Source organism: Ascaphus truei, chromosome 5 (genome assembly GCF_040206685.1).
Source record: "Ascaphus truei isolate aAscTru1 chromosome 5, aAscTru1.hap1, whole genome shotgun sequence".
Classification (NCBI taxonomy): Eukaryota; Metazoa; Chordata; class Amphibia; order Anura; family Ascaphidae; genus Ascaphus; species Ascaphus truei.
The window spans coordinates 288,249,635-288,271,288 of NC_134487.1; the positions used below are offsets into that span (position 1 = coordinate 288,249,635).

A 21,654-nucleotide genomic window follows, 5' to 3' on the forward strand; every position below is an offset into this window, starting at 1 on the left:
ATTTATAGGAGCAGCCCCATTAATTTCAGCTAGGGACCCCCTGCTCCCCGAGAGACCTCGAAGGGGTGGCGGTATTCAGGGCCGCCAACAGATTTCAAGAGGCCCAGGTCTAAAGTTTTGACCAGGGCCTCCCCCCATGTCTGCAGTCTTGCGATTTCACACCTCCTCGCGAGCCCCCTCCTCTATTACCCCCCTCTCCCTATGTATTTGTCTCCCCCCCCTGTCTCAAGTTTACCCCCCTCTCTGCCTCAATCCCTCTCTTACAACCACTCTCTCCTCTCACTCTCCTGCCCCCTTCATCCATTACCCCCGTCTCACTCAATACCCCCAGATACATACAAAAAAAAACCCTCCCCAAAATACATACAAAACACACTTACCTTGGGGATGGTCTCAGGCTGCAAGGCCCCGGCTCTCCCTAGATGCCTGCAGCCACCCAGCTAGCGGGTCGTAGTGGCTACAGGCACCCCCTACAGAGGTTAGTATCTTGGGAAGCAGGGGGTCCCCGGAACTGAAATGCATGGGATTCAGCTCAGAAGACCCACTGCTTCAATCCTATGGGGGGAAAAAACAAAAACGGCCGCTTTAACAACACACAAGGGCCCTTATTCAATATGTTGTGAAACTGCTGTCCCTTTGCTGGAGAAGATTTTAGACCCATTCATTTGAATTGAGCTAATCTCTTCCCCTGTACTGGGAAGCTGCTTCACAGCACACTGAATAGGTGCCAATGCCTGTTTAGAACCCAGAATCTAGGAAGGGTGAGTCACAGGAGGAGGCGCGCGGGAGGAGGCGCGCGGGAGGATACAGAATGCTGATAAACTCTGAGCCATCTTTGTTCACCAGTCAAAACACAAGTTATTTTCTTTTTCCTGTCACGCTCCGGACCTCGCTGGGATTCTGGAAGCCATGTTTGCTTTTTTTGCCCGCCTTGCCAAGAATAATGAGCTTGATGCCCGCCCCGTGCTATCAGCGCAATGCACATTGTTTGAAGCCAACGCGTGACTCTTGAGAGAGGTTTCTGGGGTTTCTCAGTAGCTTGTGGGATAGTGGTTACAATGGAAGGGTCAGTTACTGATGCCTTTGATGCATTTCTTTGCAGGCCCCTCTGGTAGTGCGGGAGTTAAGAGTTTGGGCCATATTTACTTAGCGGTGCAATTCCACAAGACACCATCTGGAGCCAGACAAAACCTCAGTGCCATTATCTCGAATGGGTCATATGGTGTCTTCTGGAATAACATCGTCACACTAAACTGGGTCACCGATTATAATAAGACGTATCAAACTCTGCGCCTCTTTTTTACCTTGTATTTGCATTAGAAAAATCTGCCAGCTGTGAGATGGCATAAACTTCTCTGGTAACAATGTCGCATGTAGGAAGCCCTTTAAACCAGAGAAAGCACACTGCTACCCAAACTTGGTTTAACATTAATACATTCCCCCCAGTGCATTCTGGTTAGTCATAGTCCTGTATGTCTATGGATAGAGGAGACTTGAAATCAAGGAGAAAGTAGAAATAAAACACAATTTAACATCTTATGATGGGGTCTTTTTGATAAAACTATATAGTTTGGCAGGATATGCTGTATGTAGTTGATCACATAATTTAAAAAAATTGCGCTTATCCTGGTCTGTGTATCAAGTGGGGCTACCAGGTGTCCAGTATTGAACCGGACAGTCCTGCATTTGGACACTATCCAGTAAAAAATTAGAGGCAATACTAGACATGTATGTGTCCGGTATTACCTCTCTGGATGTGTGACCTGATGTGCTTGGGGGGCGCAGGATTTCCACGGGAAAGAGCAGGGCTGTTGCTAGGGGGCTGGGCAGCTTCCTCCTTCCTGATTGGCTGCTGCTGGGTAATGCAACCAATCACGAGGAGGTGTCAGGAGTCAGGGGGTGGGGCCAAGGAGAGGAGGAAACAGCATGGAGCAGTGAGAGGGGGTTGTGTGTGTGTGTGTGTGTGTGTCTCGAGCACGTCGCACCTTTCACCATTGTGTCCAGTATTTTGGAGAAGTCACCTGGCAACCCTAGTATCAAGGCAAAAAGTGAAACAAACCCGGGGTGAAAAACTGCTCAAAAATCCTACTGGTTTCCATGTTAATATATATATATATATATATATATATAGTGTAGTAGTTATTTGCACCCAATACATAAGCCACAGAGATACAAGACATTAAGATAGATAGTTGGATATTCATTGTGTTGTCAGTTGAGAATGTTGTTATTAACCCCTTCGATACTAGGTGGAATGCCAGAGACTGTAATACACTCCCAGCCAATCTGATGCTAGAAACGATTGTTACGGTTCCGCATGAAATGCGGATTTCTGGGGGACAGTTCTTTTTTTGGAATTGTGCGAGTCCGGTATCCAGCTCCTCTCACTCTGCTCGTCCACTTTCCTGTCTCATATCACCCAGCCGCTGGCAAAGCAATGTGTTGAAGGTCCCTGTGACAGTGAAGGGGTTAAAAAAAAGGGGGGGAGAGAGATTTTGTGTTAACCCCTTGAGTGCTGAGGCAACAACTAACTGCAGAGAAACATTGTATATCTGCAATGTACCAGTCAACGCCTCGCTAGGGTTGCCAGACGGCTTCTCCAAAAATGCTCGACTCAATGGTGAAAGGTGCAACACGCTCGAGACACGCACACACACCACTCTCACCACTCCATGCTGTTTCCTCCTCTCCTTGGTCCCATCCCCAGGCACCTGACACCTCCTCCTGATTGGCTGCTGCTGGGAAAAATCCCCAAACCGGTGAGGTCACTATGTTCAGAGAGGTAAAACCGGACACAAACATGTCCAGTATTGCCTGTAATTTTTTACTAGAAAGAGTGTTCGAATACAGGACTGTCCGGTTGAATACTGGACACCTGGTCCAACCCTATGTCTCGCAGGGCCTTGGGAACCATGTCTGGCTATGTGTGATAGGGTTAACAGTCCCACCAGCCTGGGGTTTCTAGCAGATACCGTGACAATAACAGAAGGATTTTTTTTTAAATGTGATCTTTGGACTTAAGTGATTATGTACTTAGATTGCAAGCTCTTTGGGGCAGGTTCTCCCTTTGCCTTATGTTAACATTTACCTGTTGTGCTTATCCCAGAGGTGGGAAAAAGCGAGGACAAGCACTCCAAAACGACAAAAAAGGGGAAGTTTAATACTAAGCGGTTCGGCTCTTGCAGGGGCTGTTTTAAATAGCTCTCCCGCGAGAGCTAACGTTGGTATGAACTTCACCTTTTTTGCAGATTTGAAGTACCTGTCCTCTCTTTTACCTTTATACTTATCCCTCAAATGTTACGAACCCAATTCACTTATTTTGAGCATCAGTGAGTGCCATGTTGCTGTTTCTGTATGTGTGTATGTGTGTGTGTGTGTATATATACAAGCTTGAGACAAAAGGTGGCACTGTGTGCTCATTTGCATGTCATTTCCCAGAATCCCTTGCTGCAGTGGAAGCGCTGTATGCTGGGCGATAATGGGGAAAGATAGGGTTGCAGACCTGTCTAAGACATGCAAATGAACATACAGTAATATTTACAGTTGCTTTATGCTTAACTGTGAGGGGTTTTGTGAACGTGTATGAATGCGGTGCGCCTCTGGTGATGACAGTGTAACGACCCTGTGACCCGGCGAAGGGTTTTCGCACTGTTTCTATTTGAAGCGCTTGGCATTGCTCACACACTCGGGGTTCGCGCACTCTGACTCTGTCATTGTCTCACTCTCTCCAGTTCTCGCAGCTCATAAAGATCTTCCAGTCACTGGGTGCTGACAAGTTCCCCTTGGTGGATCAGACCTTCTTCCCTAACTACAAGCAGATGGTGAGTGTCACTGCTTTCCCCTATGGCTTCAGAATGGGAAAGGGGGGGGGGACATCTGGCCTTAAGGGGACAGAGCGGAGAGATAACGTTCACGCAGACAAGGGGCTGAGGAGGGTTGTTTGAATGGGTGCCTTTCTGAGGAAGCAGAGGGTTAACTTCTCCAGCAATGAAAGTGTTAAATGCCTGGACACGCACTGCCTGTGTATCATGCTTGGAAGCCAGTGCATTTGCTGTTAAATGTAGGCCGCATAACCGTTTCACTGACAGAGAGGCCCGCATCGCATTGCTCTGCAGTTGGCTCCTCTGGCAGCGAAAGGGTTACAGTTTTTTGGCTGCTATTACATTGAATTATTGACTTATCTGAATTAGTTAGAATAAGTATCTTTTGGGGGTTATTTGGTGACTTATCAAGATCTCCTGGCTGCATAACTGCTGCAAAATATATCCCCCCCGATTGATCAAACTGCGTCCCGGGTGAAAGCGCTGTATGTTATGTATCTGATAAATTCAGTGCCCGGCCTTTTCATGTGCCTCAGTTTTACAGCCCACGAGACTTTGATATACATCTCTCTGCGGATCAAAGCCCTGTGCACTGTTTGGCGCTGGTGTCGGCGTGTGATCTGTGGAGTGTTTAGACAGCACAATAGAAGGAGTAAGATGGAGTATTATAATGGGACGTATGGAGTACTTTATTGAATGCCATCCAAAAGTTTCCCTTTTATCAGCGTCCAGACAATGTGCCAGGTATGAGGTGGTGTGAACCTGCCCGACGCTCATTCAAATGTTAAACAATGTTCAACGGACAGGGACAAAGTAGTGTCACCTTGCGCTTTTTGGTACAGAGCTTGCAAACCAGGCTATGTTTTTGCAGCGAGACAGGAGGTGGTATATGGTGCATGTAGCATGCTCACGCTTAGGCTGGGGCCATAGAGGGGTGAGGAGTTCGGAGCCGCGCTGACGCTGAGGCTCGCCTGCTGAAATCTGCGCGATTTCATGCCCATGCAGGCGAGCCAGCGGGCGCGATCGGAGGCGGGGGGAGACTGAGGGAGGCGGGGCAGTGACGTCGCTGGGCCAATCGCCCGCGACGCACCGACGTCAACGTCACGGCACCGTGACGTTGACGCTGCTCCGCGCTGATTGGATGTTTTCAGCCGACAGCGCGCTGAAAAACAGCTTGGCTGCCGGCTGAAAAATCCAGCGCCTCCGCACGCCTGCGGACGCTCGCGTGAGCCCCCTCTCAAGGCATCCTCATTGAGGATGCAGGGGCTCAGCGCGGAGCGTCCGCACGGCTCAGCGCGGCCTGTCCTTCTATGGACTCGGCCTCACATGTTGTAGTGCAGGGATGAGCAACTCCAGTCCTCAAGGGCCACGAACAGGTCACGTTTTAAGGCTATCCGTGCATCAGCAAAGGTGGTTCAATCAGTGGCTCAGTTGAAGAAGGGGGTCCCAGAGCTGAAATGAATGGGGTTCAGCCCCAGAGACCCCCTGCTTCAATCCTATGTAAAATAATAATAATTAAACAAAAGCGCTTGGATTGCTCCTGTAACTTTGTCTACCTGATAAAACAGCATGATATAATAATAGCTAACATCCACGCGGCCCTTCTCCCGGGTCCCAGTCTGTGTGTGTGACACGGTAGGTTCCTCTGTGTACAATTCATGTTCTTGACTTTGTGACAAGCGTCTGTTGCACATTATGTTTTTGTTATGTGACATTTCTGTGGGCTGTTTCTGAGTTTTTAGTTGTGGCTCTTATAATTATTCTCATGACAAAGAATTTAGCACCACTCCAACTGTGTTAATGAATAGTTTCCTTTCTTCTATGATGCAAACAGTGAGCAAATGTATAAATAAGAGTATTAGTAAGATTTAGCATTGAAGCAACAATATATATATTATATATATATATATATATATATAGCAACTGTAAATATTACTGTAAGTTCATTAGCATGTCTTAGACAGGTCTGCAACCCTGTCTTTCACCATTATCACCCAGCACACAGCACTCCCCCTGCAGCAAGGGATTCTGGGAAATGACATGCAAATGAGCACAGTGCCACTCTGATATTACACGAGCAACCCTTAAACCAATGCATGATTTCCCAGAATCCCTTGCTGCAGTGGAAGTGCTGTGTGCTGGGTGATAATGGTGAAAGGCGGGGTTGCAGACCTGTCTAAGACATGCAAATGAGCATACAGTAATATTTACAGTTGCTATATGCTTTACTGTGGAGGGTGTTTGTCACTTTTTTTACCCACCATAACCTTAATAAGTATATATATATATATATATATATATATATATATATATATATACATATACATATATATATATATACATATATACATATACATATATATATATATATATATACATAAAGTGTGCGCGCGCGCTGGGCAGGACCCCTTGACCTTTCTCCTTTTGGAGAACACGTAACTATACTACAGGATACTGTTGCCTTGTAGTGGGATTTTAGCACCCACATGGATCTCATTGTGAGACTCTTTAACTAACACCTTCTTATCTTATTACAGTAATTATGTTTTGCTATACTCATTGTGATTGCCTTGGCTTGTGACTTCCAACTGCTACTGCATACAGTATATGAGGATATACATCTATCAGTTTACACTCAGGTTTATAGTTGAGTCAGTCCTTTTACATCCAGGTTATGTCAGTGTGGCTTAGACACTATTTCACAGACTGCTGGTGTTTACTATGTGTCGAGCCTAGATTTTATTTCAAAGACCACAGAACGACATTTCAGTCTTTGAGTGGCTCTTTGTTATTTTTCTGCCTTTACTGGCCATTTATTTGCCTCACTGCAGACGTAGGCGCTATCGCACAATTGTGTTTATAGTTACTAGAGGCTGCATTTTTAGCCAACTAATTTCCAGCTTTAGTTTCTTATGTAGCTTCCGTGTCAGGGGTCCATGCAATATTTTAACTTTTCTGCACTTTTTTTTATCTTTATGTGTCATCCAAGAAATTGTTTTTTCTATTTTGGTACACCTGAGTGCTTCTTTTCTTGATTATATATATTCACGTTACAATGTATAATTCTACATTCTTATCTAACATGGCAATCGTTTGGGGCTCCTATTATAAATCTGTAAAAAGCCTGATTGTGTGACTAACTAAATGGCCACCTTCTGACTTTGTGCTGCAGTCAGTGACATGCTGCAGCTGATATGTAACAGTATTTTACTAAATGTAACATATTATTGTTACAGCTTTCAGAGTAATACAGTCTGCTGTTTGGAACATAGCAACAGATCTGTTTGTGATACTTTGTTGCCAAAGGGCAAAGCTCAAAAAGGTGCCTGTCAGACCCTGTTTAAAAAGAGGAAGTGGGTATGACTTTCTAAATGGTTGCTGTATCAAAGGATGATCAGTACATTAAAAAAAATAATTGAAAATGGCATTGAGTTTTTAAAAAAAATGCACAGAGTATTATCTAATATTAGAGAACTGACATATAATTTTTTTTTAAACTCCCTGAGGTTTTTCATATTTTGCTGCTGTAAAACATGTGGGGACACGATGCAGATGGAGGGGGAAAAAAGACGATAATTCAGAAATAAAATTGCTGGTCCGAGTTTGATGAGCGGTAATAAATAACACAAACAGAGCAGTGTGGGCGATAGAAATATAAACACATTTTTAATGTTTAGAATAAAAGATGCTGCAAAATGTGAACATAAAAGGTTTAGAGCAGATAGCAAAAGCCAATATACAATCACATAATATACATTTCATAAATTACATTAGAGAAACCTGTAAACTGTGCTAGAAATGTCTACATAACATACAATCCTCTAGGCTACAAAATTACAATTTGTCGGCATAGCCACAATTTCACAAGGCCAGGTGAGAGATGTGGCCTCTTCCAATAGGTTAGCTCCAGCAGGTCATCTCTCTGACTCTCCCAAGCATAGGCAGTGATCAGGCTTCTGGTGTATGTGTTACTCCAGTCTGTACAACATAAGGTGGCATCGAAAACTGAAACTTTCACAGGGAGACAATAAGCACACACATATACCTCTAACCACCATGCGGTGTTAGTATCGACTCCTGGCTACCCTTGGATGTTAATCCAGGCCAGGGATCGACTGGTGGAAACTGGGATTGCGTGGATGTCTTTTCTGTATTTTACCTAATCCTCTAACAGTTACTCCAGTTCATCTCTGTGATAAGAGTCCCAGGCTGGTCTGTCTTTATATGTTACTTACAGAGACCAGGAGATGGGAATACAAAACCTGGTCTGGATTTTTGTACCTACCATTCTACTTTCAAAACCCAGATTGGATGGTTAATTCCTGGTGATTGGGAGCCAGGAGGTCCCCCAACTCCTGTGCTATATAGTGTCTAGGAGTACGCATTTTATACTGTGATAAACCAAAGTGAGCCATCTGCAAACTGATTTACGTAGCGTTTCCTCATGGGCAAAATGGTTTTCCAAGTCCCTGGATAAATCCAGTAATCTATGTGTTTGTTGATCGATTGAACATTACCATGGCGGGTATATATGCGTAGACTGGCAGGTAGTATGGACTCCTGAGGAAGCTGTTTATGGTGAAACGCATAGGGTCTGGGGATCAAGTGAGATGCATCCTTCTACTCTCTGTGGCTGCCAGTGTAGATCATTTGGCGGCCCAAGGGTTAATGTCCAAATAATAGAGGCACTGCTTATTCCAACTTTGCAGAGAGCCGAGACAATATGTCCAAGTCTCACACACTCAGGTGTATTGGGAAATCTTAAGGAGCGACACCAATTCATGCCAAGGGACGTATGAAGAGGGCAATTTGTTTTATTTGTTGTTCTCATCACTGCTCGAAACCCACTTTACCTGCCCTCCCAACGATGCCGGGGTGTACGGCCTCAGCTCACATCTTGTCCACACGCTTCATGAGCAACAGAAGCACAACTTTGTGTCCGGAAATAAGGCAGTATTTTCATTTTAAAAAGGTACATAATATTAAACAGTGTGTGTGGCTGTAAATTTATATAGAATATTTTTTTTAATTAGAGATATGAAGCACTGTTGCTCGTTAAGGGTGTGCATATATATATATATATATATATATATATATATATATATATATATATATATATATATAGATATATAGATACATATAGAATTTATAAGATCTATGTTATGCTTTCGTAATAACTTTGTAGTAATGCTTTATTTACATATGGGACAGTTAGGGTATTTAATATTATCTGCTAAGAAAAATGGTGTATAAGGTTTAATATTATTAATATTTGTTTTTGCAGTTCAGGGCCAGAATCGTTTATTTTATTTTTTTTAAAGAATATGTAGGTTCAAATTTCAGATAAGTATGTTAAACCCAAGCTGCTGCATGGCTGAGTACTTTCACTTTATGGCAACTTCTACATTGATAAATGAGACTGCAATTTTTGTGGAGCAAACCAGAGCCTGCTACAAGGTCCGTGTGAGGGGGCATCGTGTGAACGCAGAACGGACAGTTTATTCTGCAAGCACATATAAATCTTAGTGTCACAACGACATTGTGACTCCTGGTCACAGACAGACAGCTGCCTCTCAAAAGCTTTCAGGGAACTGGACCCATGTGTATCACCAACAGACCCAGGGGCTTCATTTACTCTGGAGTCGGAATGATTTCCGTTTCATTTGAGCCCCTTTGCTGCCATTTGGGGGTCTATCCCCGTACACTCAAATCTCACCAAGTTATTCCTCAGAGTGGAATGGGAGTTGCTGCTAGGGAATTAGAATGGGGGGTGGGGGGGATCACGTAACAAACCTTTCCAGGACACTTTATTTAAACATTTAGTTGAAATAATGGGGGAACCAACAAGTGGGTTAAAAGGTACCCCCCAAAAATATTGCCACACTTCCAACAAGGACCCACTTTGACCTTCCTAGGGAGCTGCACTCCTCAGCCTTATGGTAAATAGCAGAGCACTAAGGCAGAATAAGCAACTTTAGCATGGTTAATAAAAGATATTTATAATAAATAAAAAGAAGCAGAAAATATATCACTACCTCCTACTTACAAGGGATGTAGGTAGGTTCAAATGCCAACGTGAGGGCGAACCAGCTCTGTGACGTCACTGGCCCGTCCCCCCCGACACGCTAACCAAGGCCTGGGAAAGCACCCCCTTTCCCTCAGCGCGCCTCCGCACGGGCTGAGTCACCATGGACTCAGCCTAAGTGTGTAAAAATCCTGATTGTGTGCGCCTAACATAATTGCTGCTTCATTGTAACTCAGCAGCTACAATGTATCCTTATATTACTAAGGTAACATTACTATTGTTACAGTTTGTAGCTCAAACTGCCGGGAAATTTGGCAAAAAATTATCACAAACAGGAAAGTGTTGCAAATATGTCACACTGCTGGGGAGGTGGGCTAAAACCTTCTATAGAAAACAAAGGAGGATTTAAAACTCATTCAAAAATGACATTAAGAGTTCAATAGGGGAAAGAAATAAATAAAAACAAACGACAATGCAGAAAGTATTATCCGATACTACAGAACTGATTTAACAAAAAACAAACATAAGATTTCACGTTTTGTTACTTTAAGACCCATATTTATTAAGTAGACTTCCCATTGCTTGGGAATAAGTAAACTCCACTCATTTTTAGGAGGCTGCTAGATAAACTATGACACTTATTCTGTAAGCTGCCATAGCCACGGTCCTGCACTGGCACAGTTACAGAAAGGGCCCCAGTCTTAAATAACAACGTTACATATTAAAATGAGCCGTTTCTCTGCTGATAGATCATCGAGTTACATTGTATCTTCCTGTCATTTATGAATAGTTGAAAGTTAAGTGAAATGACATTGACGTCTATAATAACTGGAGCTTCCAGTGCCATTAATGACATCACCAACAAGATAAATGACATCACCAAAAAAAAAAACACAATTAAAACATAAGCAATAGTTTTTCTTCAAAAGCACAAGAAGTGTTCTATATACTTTAGGGTGCAGCGTGCCTTTGAATCTTCCTGAGGAAGGGGAAGAAAGCTTCATATTGTACTAAATAGGGGCCTTAATGTACACTGAGGCCCATGTTTACCAAGCAGTGCTTTGCCATAAGACATCTTGCAGTGCTGGGAGACAAGTTATTTTCCATTTAAGTGAATAGGATGTAAGTTGCCCTCCCCACACCAGAAGGGGTCTTGTGGATTATCGCTGCTTAGTAAATGCATGTACAAGCAGGAATTTCCATTGCTTATGCACCAAGAATAGTCTTTGCAAATATATGGTATATATATTTATATATAAAAAAATATTCGTATCTGTGATATAATATAACACATTTCTAAACATCAGACTGGGTTTATTATAAAATCGGCTACTCCCTACATGGAATGGAGCGAAGATATATTAGAACCTTCTCCTCTAGACAGATAAATAAGAGAAAAATAAAACAGAACATATGTTATGTCACAAAATATCAGTATAGCATACTTTTGTCACCCATTTCGTCAGAACTGACACTCCCCGCCAGGTTAAAAAAAAAATTTTAATATAAAAATGAAGAATTTATATTAGAGATCTACATAAAATGTATCTATAAAATATCCAGTCAACAGCAAAGCAAAAAGGGGGAAAAAAACAACAACATATATTTTAGATATTCACTTAACCCAGGTGTCTCAACTCCAGTCCCCAAGAACCCCCAACAGAACAGGTTTTAAGGATATCCCTGCTTCAGCACAGGTGGCTCAGTCGAAGACTGAGTCACTGATTGAGCCAAATGTGCTGAAGCTGGGATATCCTGAAATCCTGACCTGTTGGGGGGCCCGGAGTTGAGAACCCCTTTGCTGCTAGAGGGCCCAGCAAAGCAAACAGCGTGACAGGCAAAAAGCCTTAAAAAGAGACAGCCATTAAATAACGTGAGTGGCCTGGAGTTGCTACAACATATGCATGGTTGTACAGTATCATTACTACTCAGAATTCACATCTCGCACACCTGTGACAGACCTCTGAATACATTTGGTTTGTAGTATAAAACCACCGAATGGAGTTGGAATTTCCCACAGAAAATTTGCCGGAACCAATTTCTATGTTTAATTTAAAATCCACCCGACCGGTGGAATTTTGTAGTAAAAGCCAGTGTTATTGCACTGTAAATAAAGGCTGGCGAGTCCCAGCTCTAATAATATTTCTCCATGGAGTCGCAATTCTGACCTTTTCATAGTTTGTTTCTGACTGAGGGAAAACGTGTCAGTGATGCCGTTATCATCCACACGGAATATGCATTGTGGGTACTTTCTATGGGGATCTCGCTGCATGTTCTAGCTCACAATCCATTACGGTCATATCCCAAGACCTCACATCCCCACCCAGTCTCTTATCTCTTTCTCAAACTTAAGAGCCTGGGTCAACGTCCTGATGGAGAGAGATACAGTGTAGCATTTAACCCCCCACATTAGGTACACTTCTAGATCTTAATGTTGACTCCATAATATAAGAGGGAGCTCCATGCAATAGTTACCACTCCAGGCCACAAGAGATACCACCACCTAGGAGTTTATCTGCTTTGTTCTCAGCTTTAACTCCAGGTCTGTGCCCATTTATTAAACAGCGCCTCTTATGGCAGGTGTTTGGAACTGCAAGGACATGCAAAGCACTATTTCATGACTATGTAGCATAAGGTCTTTCCCATGTATTTACACTGCACTGTTTCCGATCTCTCTTTACAATAATGCCCGCACGTCTTGCACACAAGAGGAACTCGTTGCATTATCCAACGGACGTTCAGAGGTTGGCGAATTCACGTTACAGATAGCCAATATCAGCATTGAGCTCTTCCATTTTACAGAAAGAAATGGAATAATTAAAACCAGACCTTCCAAGAGAAGCCTGCACATATCTAGCTTAAATGGGTGATTTACAAAAAAAAAAAAAAAAAAAAAGTGATTAAAAAATATACTTTCATTATGATGGCAAAGACAGTGTTCAAAGTGCTACATTTTGCAAGAAACCAGGCACTAATTTCATTGCCGCTTATATTTTCCGATCAGAGTTACTTTACTGTCCATTGCAGTATCTGGGCCATGCAGAGAGCAGGCTCAGGGGTCTGTGGTGTTGATAATGGTTTTGTCTGGGGGTGCCCAGCCTCTGTACCAGCTGCAGTAACCCTCCTTTTGCTTGATGCAGGCGTAGTTCTTGGACTGGTAGCCAGGGTAGCCGAAGTTGGAGAGCATGTCGGTCCAAAGACACTCGTTCTTGGAAGTGATGAAGCATGGGAGATAATAACAAGGTTTGATCTGCAACAGAAGAGGAAGCGATGCAGTGAGACCTCGCTGGTTATAACTTACAGGTCTTGTTAGAGACTCCGGATCATATTTACTACGCATGAGAGACCTTCCAGCACATAGAAGTGAACAGGTTTTATGGAATCTTCTCGCACAGAAGGTGTCTTATGGAGTAACACAGCTTAGTAAAAATGGCCCTATGTGCTGAAAAACAGTATGTGAATACAGGCGTGGGCATGATTCTATGGGTAAATATATATGGGGTGTGCACAATGTAATCTGGGGCTCCACGGGCAGAGAGCATGAATCAGTATCAGATTTCTCACCTTGCAGTTGCACCCCAAATGGTAACGGTGATTGAGACCTTTGCGTTGGGCGAGTGTTAGCTTCTCCCACTTCTCAATGAAGTTACACAGGCCGGTATACACCTTCCCCTCGTACACACGCCCTGGGGAGGAGCAGATCAGTTAGCAGGTGACCCCTAACCCTGTTACTGACCGAGGGACCTGCATGGCATAGCATGATCTAACTCAGGGCTGCTCAACTCCAGTCCTCGAAACGCCCCAACAGGTCAGGTTTTAAAGGATATCCCTGCTTCAGCACAGGTGGCTCAATCAACCTGTGCTGAAGCTGGAATATCCTTGAAACCTGACCTGTTGGGGGTTGTCTTGAGGACTGGAGTTGAGCACCCCTGATCTAAGTAGGGGCTGTCCCACTTCCAAGCAATGGAGATTTACTAAACAGTGCTCAACTGATGCACTCGTACAGGCCTTATTAAAGAGTGCAAATCAGTTTTATTCTCCGTTTCCAAATACATTTTTATAGCAAAAAAGAAGAAGATCGTCTCTGTGGTTGCATAATGTAAAGAAATAGTGGATGGTTGAACCCAGTCACCGTCTGAAGGAGCCGGCCACACATTGTATGCGCCCCCTGCCTCTCAGTGGGGCCTGCAATGCATTTGTCAAGCGAAGCCTTTATCAGTCCCGCAGCTCACCTGTGATCAGGTACTGGTATTTGTTGACCTCCAGCTTGACTCCGCACAGACTTTCGGAAGCCTCTGTGTAGATAAACTGAACCTGGGGCATCTTGTTGAAGCCACGGTACATCTGGAGAGAGGAGAGAGAGGGGACAGGTTGACTTCCTACTGCCCCTGAATACTGAACTATTTCTGTGAAGCTGTTCCCTCCTTCCCAGGGGAGCTTTAAGTCCCATTCCAATGGGAGCATCCCCAAAATATCCGTAGGAAGTAGAAGATGGCTTCACAGCATGTCAAATAGGGACCCCACAAATCTTAGATTGTAAGCTTTTGGACACAGGGAGTGCTTTGTGAAAAGAATTACCAGTACATTATATAATATATAAAAAAAAAAATATATATATAATATATATATATATATATATATATATATATATATATATATATATATATATATATATATATATATATGCAAATACAACAGTTGTATTTGCATATTAGCTTTCCTGTGGAGGGTTTTTGTCACTTTTTTTACTCACCATAACTTAACTCAGTATTATGGGATATATATATATATATATATATATATATATATATATTTTTTTTTTTTAAATATATATAAATAAATGAAAAATAAATAAATATATATATATATATATATATATATATATATATCATAGGTTGTCATACCCTTTAATGGGTCAGCGAGAGATCTCTTTATAGAGAAGATATATAGACCCATATTTAGTACGCAGAGCTTTGCAACAAGGCACTTTGTCCTTTCAAGTAAATGGGCAGCAATGAGTCTTCCGGTGCCAGAAGAAGTCTTATGGAGAAGCACTGCTTAGTAAATATGGCCCGTGGTGTTAGAGAGCTTTAGAAATCTCACAGGTCTCCTCTTCACGTGGACGGCCTGCAATATCCCTACAATTTTTACACAAACATTTCCCTACAAAGCCAAGCACGTGCGGATTAGGAGAGTGGATATCATCATATAAATGTTTTTTTTTTTATCAACTCATGCAGCAAAACACAACTTTTTCAAAGTTGTAAAAAGAAAACAATAGCTGCACTGCCGGAGTATTGGATGGGGAGCCTGAAAGTACTGCAACTTTGGCAACTAAAGTTGGCTCCTAAAAGGCAGGTTGGCACACGTGGAGTGTTTCAGACTTAAGTCAGTGTTGGCCACCGATGAAAGACTCTTATATCTAAACGTCCACCCACTGTGCCATCTGGACTTGATAAGGGAAATGAATCACACCCTCAATGCCGGGGCTTATAGAACTGTCAAACACCCAATAAAATTATACAGGACTAATTATTAATATATATATATCTATATATATATATCTATATATATATATCTATATATATATATATATATATATATATATATATATATACATACACACACACACACACACACACACACACACACACACACACACACACACACAATCCACTATGAAAAATAGATCACAACAGTACCGTGCCTAAGATACCTTTACATTTTTTCAACCACCCTTTTATTCTTCCTGCAGTGATGCATGCCTTTCAGCTTGTATTTTAGAGAGAGAGTAAAGATAGATATATAGAAAGATAGAGCAGTGGCACACAGTCTATACACAAATAGATTTTTTTTAAAGTGCGTCTGGAACAGAGCTCGGGAGAGATTTATTTCTTAATCCATTTTACAAACTGCACTTTGTTTTCTGATCTAATCCGTTTACGGTGCGGTCCCACTTTTCTGGACTTATTTATTGGACAAATTCTCTTTATATCCCCGTTTCCGGCTTAAATCACATACTGACAGGAAAACTACAGTTGGATTTTGCACATGTGGGGAAATACAGATGGAAAAATATTATATTTGTTGGAGATATTTCCCTTTTGTAATGTTCTGAAAATGTCTTTATACAAGAACCAGACTGGAAATACCTGCAGTGAGGTGCGATCCCATAAGCAGCCCAGGGACTTTATATTCAGACTGTGTAAGGTGCCCGCTCATACCGGGTTTAAAGCACTTTTCCGGGTGTCCTGAAAGGCTGAGTGAGACGCCTCATTTGGACCGGTGGTGAAATTGCCACTCCTAAACTTTTGGAGCGGCAATTTCAAAACCGGAACATATGAAACGTTTTAGTCCGCAGAGCGGCGTCACCACTCCATTACCACCACTTCTGCCGCCGGATGTCCGGGACTGGAGGTCTTCCCCATCAACGTAAAATGTGTGTGTGCATGTGTTTGTTTTTCTTGGTGGGGGCAAGAGTGTGTGTGTGTGTGTGTGTGTGTTTCTTGGTGGGAGTAGGTGTGTGTGTGTTTTCTTGGTGGGAGCATGTGTGTTTTCTGGTTGGGACAGGTGTGTGTTTTCTTGGTGAGGGGGGCGGTGGTGGTGTGAGAGGAGGAGTGAGCGAGTGAAAGAGACGGTGTAAGAGGGATAGAGGAGTAAGGGGGAATGTGAGAGAGGGAGAGTGATAGAGAGGGGGAAGAGAGAGTGGAGTGAGTGATGATTCATTCATTTATGATTAATAAATCATTTTGACCCGTTTTGTCACTTTCAAAATATGGTCACCTTAACACTGGGTCACTCTTATTTCTATATATACACTTATATACTGGAGATACCAGTGATGGTACAGAATACCACTATTGGTATTTTCACCCCCACTTCAACACTTATTTACCATTCTCTTTTCAAAGAAAACATATATTTATTTTAAAAATCCTCTCCCCTTCGAGATTTTAAAGCAGGAAAGTTGTGCCCCAAAGTTTAATAAAATCGAAAATGTTATGTTGTATCTAAACCTGGCAAATGGCCACTACTTTTTCAAGGCAAGTCAACCACTCAAGGTGGAGATGGTGCTGTATTGCCGAGTGAGGCTATAATACATTGTATCTGTGGGGTCACAGGTCCTGCATCTTTACCCCAACCTGCAGGGAAGTAAAAGCCTTTATTATCCCAAATCCACTAATCCCATGGGCTTTTGTGGTTCAAAAGGCCCTGTATATCAATCCCACCCCAGTAACCCACACACGGCTCCTCTTGGGTCACCATTTAAATAGTAGCATTGTTTTCCGGACGGCATGTGGCCTGGCTGTTTCTCCCTATAGCTTTATTTCCCCTAATAAGTTGCAGGTTTTCAGACTCGGTGCCAAAGTATTACTTTCCTCTCTTGGTGAGGCAATGAGCCAGCCTCGTGATTAAGAGGTCACAGCCAAGGCTTTAACCCGCTCCTGACCGCAGAGCTCTGAATCCCATTCGGAGGAAGGGCTATACTAATATATAGGCATGGGGTCTAACTCAAGTCCTCAAGGGCCACCAACAGGTCTTCAGGATATCCCTGCTTCAGCACAGGTGGCTCAGAGGCTCCGTCTTTGACGGAGCCTCTGATTGAGCCACCTGTGCTGAAGCAGGGATTGATTGTCACCTGTGCTGAAGCTGGGACTAATTGAGCCACCTGTGCTGAAGCAGGGATATCCTGAAAACCTGACCAGTTGGTGGCCCTTGAAGAGTGGGAGTTGGCCACCACAGATATAGGCTATTTGTTAAATGGACACGTCACTGCCGCTTTAACAACATGACATTTTTATTCACTTTTCAATTCCAAGGAATTTTTGCAATTATAATGCGCAGGCAGCCCTCTCTGGGGTGGGTTGTTGGCAGCACATTATTGCCACTCCTGTCTGCATGGCAGTCTCCAGAGGGGCGAAAAGGAACAATGTTATTATTATGTAGCTTGGAAAATAAGGTTCTCTGCCCAGGTGCATTTTTTACCCAAAGATCACACAGTTGAGCAAAGAGTGTGTGTCACGGGGTGGAAAAGAGCCGTGAAAATGAAGACACCTTAACCACTACACCATACCGCAGGAGAGCGGAAAACGAGGGGGGGGGGGAGCCTGGTTACCCGCACATGTTTACAAACGCACCAACCCAAGCTTGTGTGTTCAGGTGCTAGCCAACTTTGCAAGTGGATGCGAAAGCAGTTAAACCGTTTTAATATGTATTTTATATGTTTCATAGCTTCCCAAATGTAGATTTTTAGTCGGTCGGTCGTGACACCTTCCAATGGAACACGAGAATTCTTACAGACCTGTGTGTACTGTGTATAGGTATTAAAACGTTTAACTACAATTGTACACCAAAAACTCTGCAGCAATAAGCACACAACTACAGCTCAACCCCATCATAATGCGATTCGTTACAACGCGAACCCGCTTATAACGCGATGCAAGCGTGGCTCCCAATCTTCGTATTTATGAATACTTTACAACACGATTATTGGCATCTTAAATACTTTATTGTACAATGCAGACCATTGTACATTTCTAACGCGATCCGCTTATAACGCGATGTGATTCTTTGAATCCCAAGCACAGCGTTATAAGGGGGTTAAGCTGTATATCACAGAATATACAACACAGACAGCGTTCCTTTTCTTAATAGAAGAAAGAATGCTACAGCACTTCCAAATTCACCTGGGCCAGTGCTTGGAAAAAGCACTTTTTACAACAACACTATAAACACACAAGAATTCCACCTCTCCAAATAGTCTTTACGTTTTATCCCACCCGGTTGAAACCCATTGGTAATTTTCCCACTAGATCGTGTGATCAGGATGATAAGGGGATCATAAAGGCAATTAAAGAGAAAAAGAATGAGCGACTTTTAAAATCACAAACGAGCTATTGTCTGACACAAGCTGACAAAGTTCCAACATAATCGCAGTGACCTGCTTATTCTACAGGAAGTGGCTATAAATCACCTGGAAATGGAGCACAGCCCACTTTCACAATACAAAGCCATACTTGGGTCACGTCGGTTAAATCCACCATGTGAAGCCGTTTGGAAGCTCTGCATCTTGTGCAGCACCCAGATAATATATAGATGAGCACACACAGCCACTAAGCTCAGAACCCAAATCCACCACATCCTATATATTTGTGCCAAAAGGGAGTGTGACCTCATGTATAGAGCAAAATACAAAAAAGACCTAGTGCTACATCCAACAGGACATATGGGAAGATAAACAGATGAGTTTAACTAGGTAATAAGCGAGGTTCATTTAGTTAAATTCCTCGATCAAAGTATTTTAAGCCTACAACCACATCCTGGCCTGGCCCATCTTTAGGTTCTAACACCTATAGAGGGGCCACACCGTGACATGGTTGTAGGCTTAAAATACTAAGGCCAAAGAATTTAACTAAATGACCCTTGCTTATGAGAACATAAAATGATCATTTGTCAGGTTGGATGTAGCACTGGGACATTTTGTCTTTTGTAATGTATAAATGTACAATGACCATATAAAACAGATAGGGGTCAGGCCTCTCACCTTCATCTGTTTGACTGTGTAACGCATAGTTCCAAATGGCCCATCCTTCATCAGCTTCTTCCCCACCACCTTGGCTCGAATCACTGTGAAAGAGAAGAAATTCGGGGTGTAAGAGGTGTCACGGCACACAGCCCAAACCTTGAATGGGAGTTAACAATCAATAATGGCTATAACAGTTCTGTGAATAGATCCTATATTATATATATACTTGTTGCATATACATACACACACACCATAATCATTAATAGAGATAAGTGTTGTTTTAGTATTGTGCTTATGAATTCCACATATCAACATATATGAATGTGATGATCTTGAATAGGATCTGTGACTTAATGATAAAAATGCAGAATATTTCCAAACTGGGAGAACCACCCATGATATACACGTTCTCTATATCTAACACACAAACGCGACAATCTTTCAAGGGAACCTCTCACTGTGCCTGAAGAGAAATATTTTCGAGCCGTGTATTCTGCCCGTGCTCGCGTATGTATGTGAAACCTGGACCCTAAATGCAAAGATAACTCAGAAGCTTCAAACAACTTCAAGAAGTATGGAGAGATGCATGCTGGGTATTACCCAGAGGAGATGGGAGTGGGGAGTGTAAATTCAGCATCATTATTCAGTGAAGCATATGCATGTTCAGAATCTCCCTGTTGCAAGGCTTCCAACTACTGTAGATTGTGAAGAACAACTTCACACACTATTGTCCAAATAGAATTTCCATGTTTGCTTCTTATTCTTCCTGTGTCGTTGGGTGAATGCTTTATCTCCCTGAGTCCCAGGTTACCCATCTGTACCTGGGTAAAAAAGGATTGATCTTTTCTTCCATTTAATGGAAACAAATGTTCTACCTAAATTCCACCCTAGAAGTGGCTGTGTCGAAGTCTTTGAAATATGACTGTAAAGCAGTTTGGAAGGGAAAGCCACTATACAAATACTAGGTTCCTCTTTGTCCTAAAGCAATGAATCCTCACGGACCCCACAGGCAGAGAGTGGGGAGATGATCCTACGAGGTGAACATCTGCCCCTAATGTGTGTGTAGGGAGGAAAGTTCAGTTGCTTTGTGCACTGATTTGGCGGGGGGGGGGGGGGGGGAAATCGGTTTAAATATCCTGCCCGTGGGAAATGAGCATGTATGCAATAATGATAGTAATAAAGTTCCTTCTAGAAGAAAACTAAATAGTCCCAAATTGTAACATCTGACACAGCTGCCTACTCTCGGGGGTCTAATTATCAATCTCCTGGCAACAAAAAATTTTTTTTTTACCAGATTTATTTTAAAAGTCTATTTGATATGTTGGGTGCTGTTTTTCTGCACTGGTTTTGTCCCAGTTTTGCAGCCGGTAGACTGATATATAAACGCCTTAATTCCCTTCAGGCTCCTACAAACCAAAACTCTATTTAAAAAAAACACAACGCGACATGTCCACTCTGGGTGATTTTCTGTGAGTCTCGCTGATTTGGATGCAGTCTCACTGAATTTCAGCATCAGCGTCTCATTGGCTTCAGCTGGGAGGTCTGTGATAGAAGTCAACACCTTTTCATTAAAATGCCATTTTGGGGGGTGGGGAGGGGGGGGAGGGTGTAGACTCCCCTCCCCCCATTCCCCCCGACCTCACTAATTTAGATCTTCAGAGGTTCACATCCCTGTGACATATCCTGCTGTGTGGAAGGGCTCTCTTGTAGGCAATCACGATGAGTAAGAGCCGGAGATAGCCGTGGCACAGAGAGGCAATACGGTATACACATACGTGTCCAGTATTACCTCTCATTTGTACTGGACACCTGGCAACCCTGCTGCAGGGACTGATTGAGCCACCTGTGCCAAAGCAGGGATATCCTTAACGACGCCCAGACGGTGGCCCTTGAGGACTGGAGTTGGCCACCCCTGTCCTAGTAGCTACATCATGATCGTCTTGCTCATTTTGAAGGGGAGATCGCGTTCTGCGCTACACAGGAAGAGGACTTAACTTCTTCCGTTATCAGTGACGGAGCGATCACAAGGGCCGGAGGGGTCGCAGCACACTGGTGCCGGCGCCCACAAGGCATCCTAAGGGTTAAGTCCCCTCAAACATCATTTTTGCCCCCAATATTTCTCTGAAATTGGAAACAGATGGAAGATTGGACTTGAAGTATACGAGTGGGATATGAAAGGAGAAAACGAAAGTCAATTTGTAACAAGTACTGTAGTTCGATTAGGGAGGGGGATGAGGACTTCATCCTTGTAGTACCCGGAGGGGCCAGGGCGGTGCTTACCA

At 43.0% G+C, this 21,654-nt stretch overlaps 2 protein-coding genes across 2 annotated transcripts in view; one reads left to right on the plus strand and one right to left on the minus strand.

The window, feature by feature from the left end:
- The window catches only part of SYN3 (synapsin III), a 210,224-nt gene that overhangs the window by 94,040 nt on the left and 94,530 nt on the right, over positions 1–21,654 (plus strand). Inside the window, exon 6 of the mRNA XM_075599202.1 lies at positions 3,732–3,821. Within this exon, the coding sequence (XP_075455317.1) occupies positions 3,732–3,821 (90 nt within the window). The remainder of the gene's footprint in view (positions 1–3,731; positions 3,822–21,654) is intronic.
- Positions 7,464–21,654, minus strand: part of TIMP3 (TIMP metallopeptidase inhibitor 3) — a 38,488-nt gene continuing 24,297 nt past the window's right edge. Inside the window, exons 2-5 of the mRNA XM_075602525.1 lie at positions 19,391–19,473; positions 14,079–14,190; positions 13,411–13,532; positions 7,464–13,096 (exon numbers count right to left, since the gene is read on the minus strand). Coding sequence (XP_075458640.1) covers positions 12,899–13,096; positions 13,411–13,532; positions 14,079–14,190; positions 19,391–19,473 — 515 coding nt within the window. The 3' untranslated portion in view covers positions 7,464–12,898. The remainder of the gene's footprint in view (positions 13,097–13,410; positions 13,533–14,078; positions 14,191–19,390; positions 19,474–21,654) is intronic.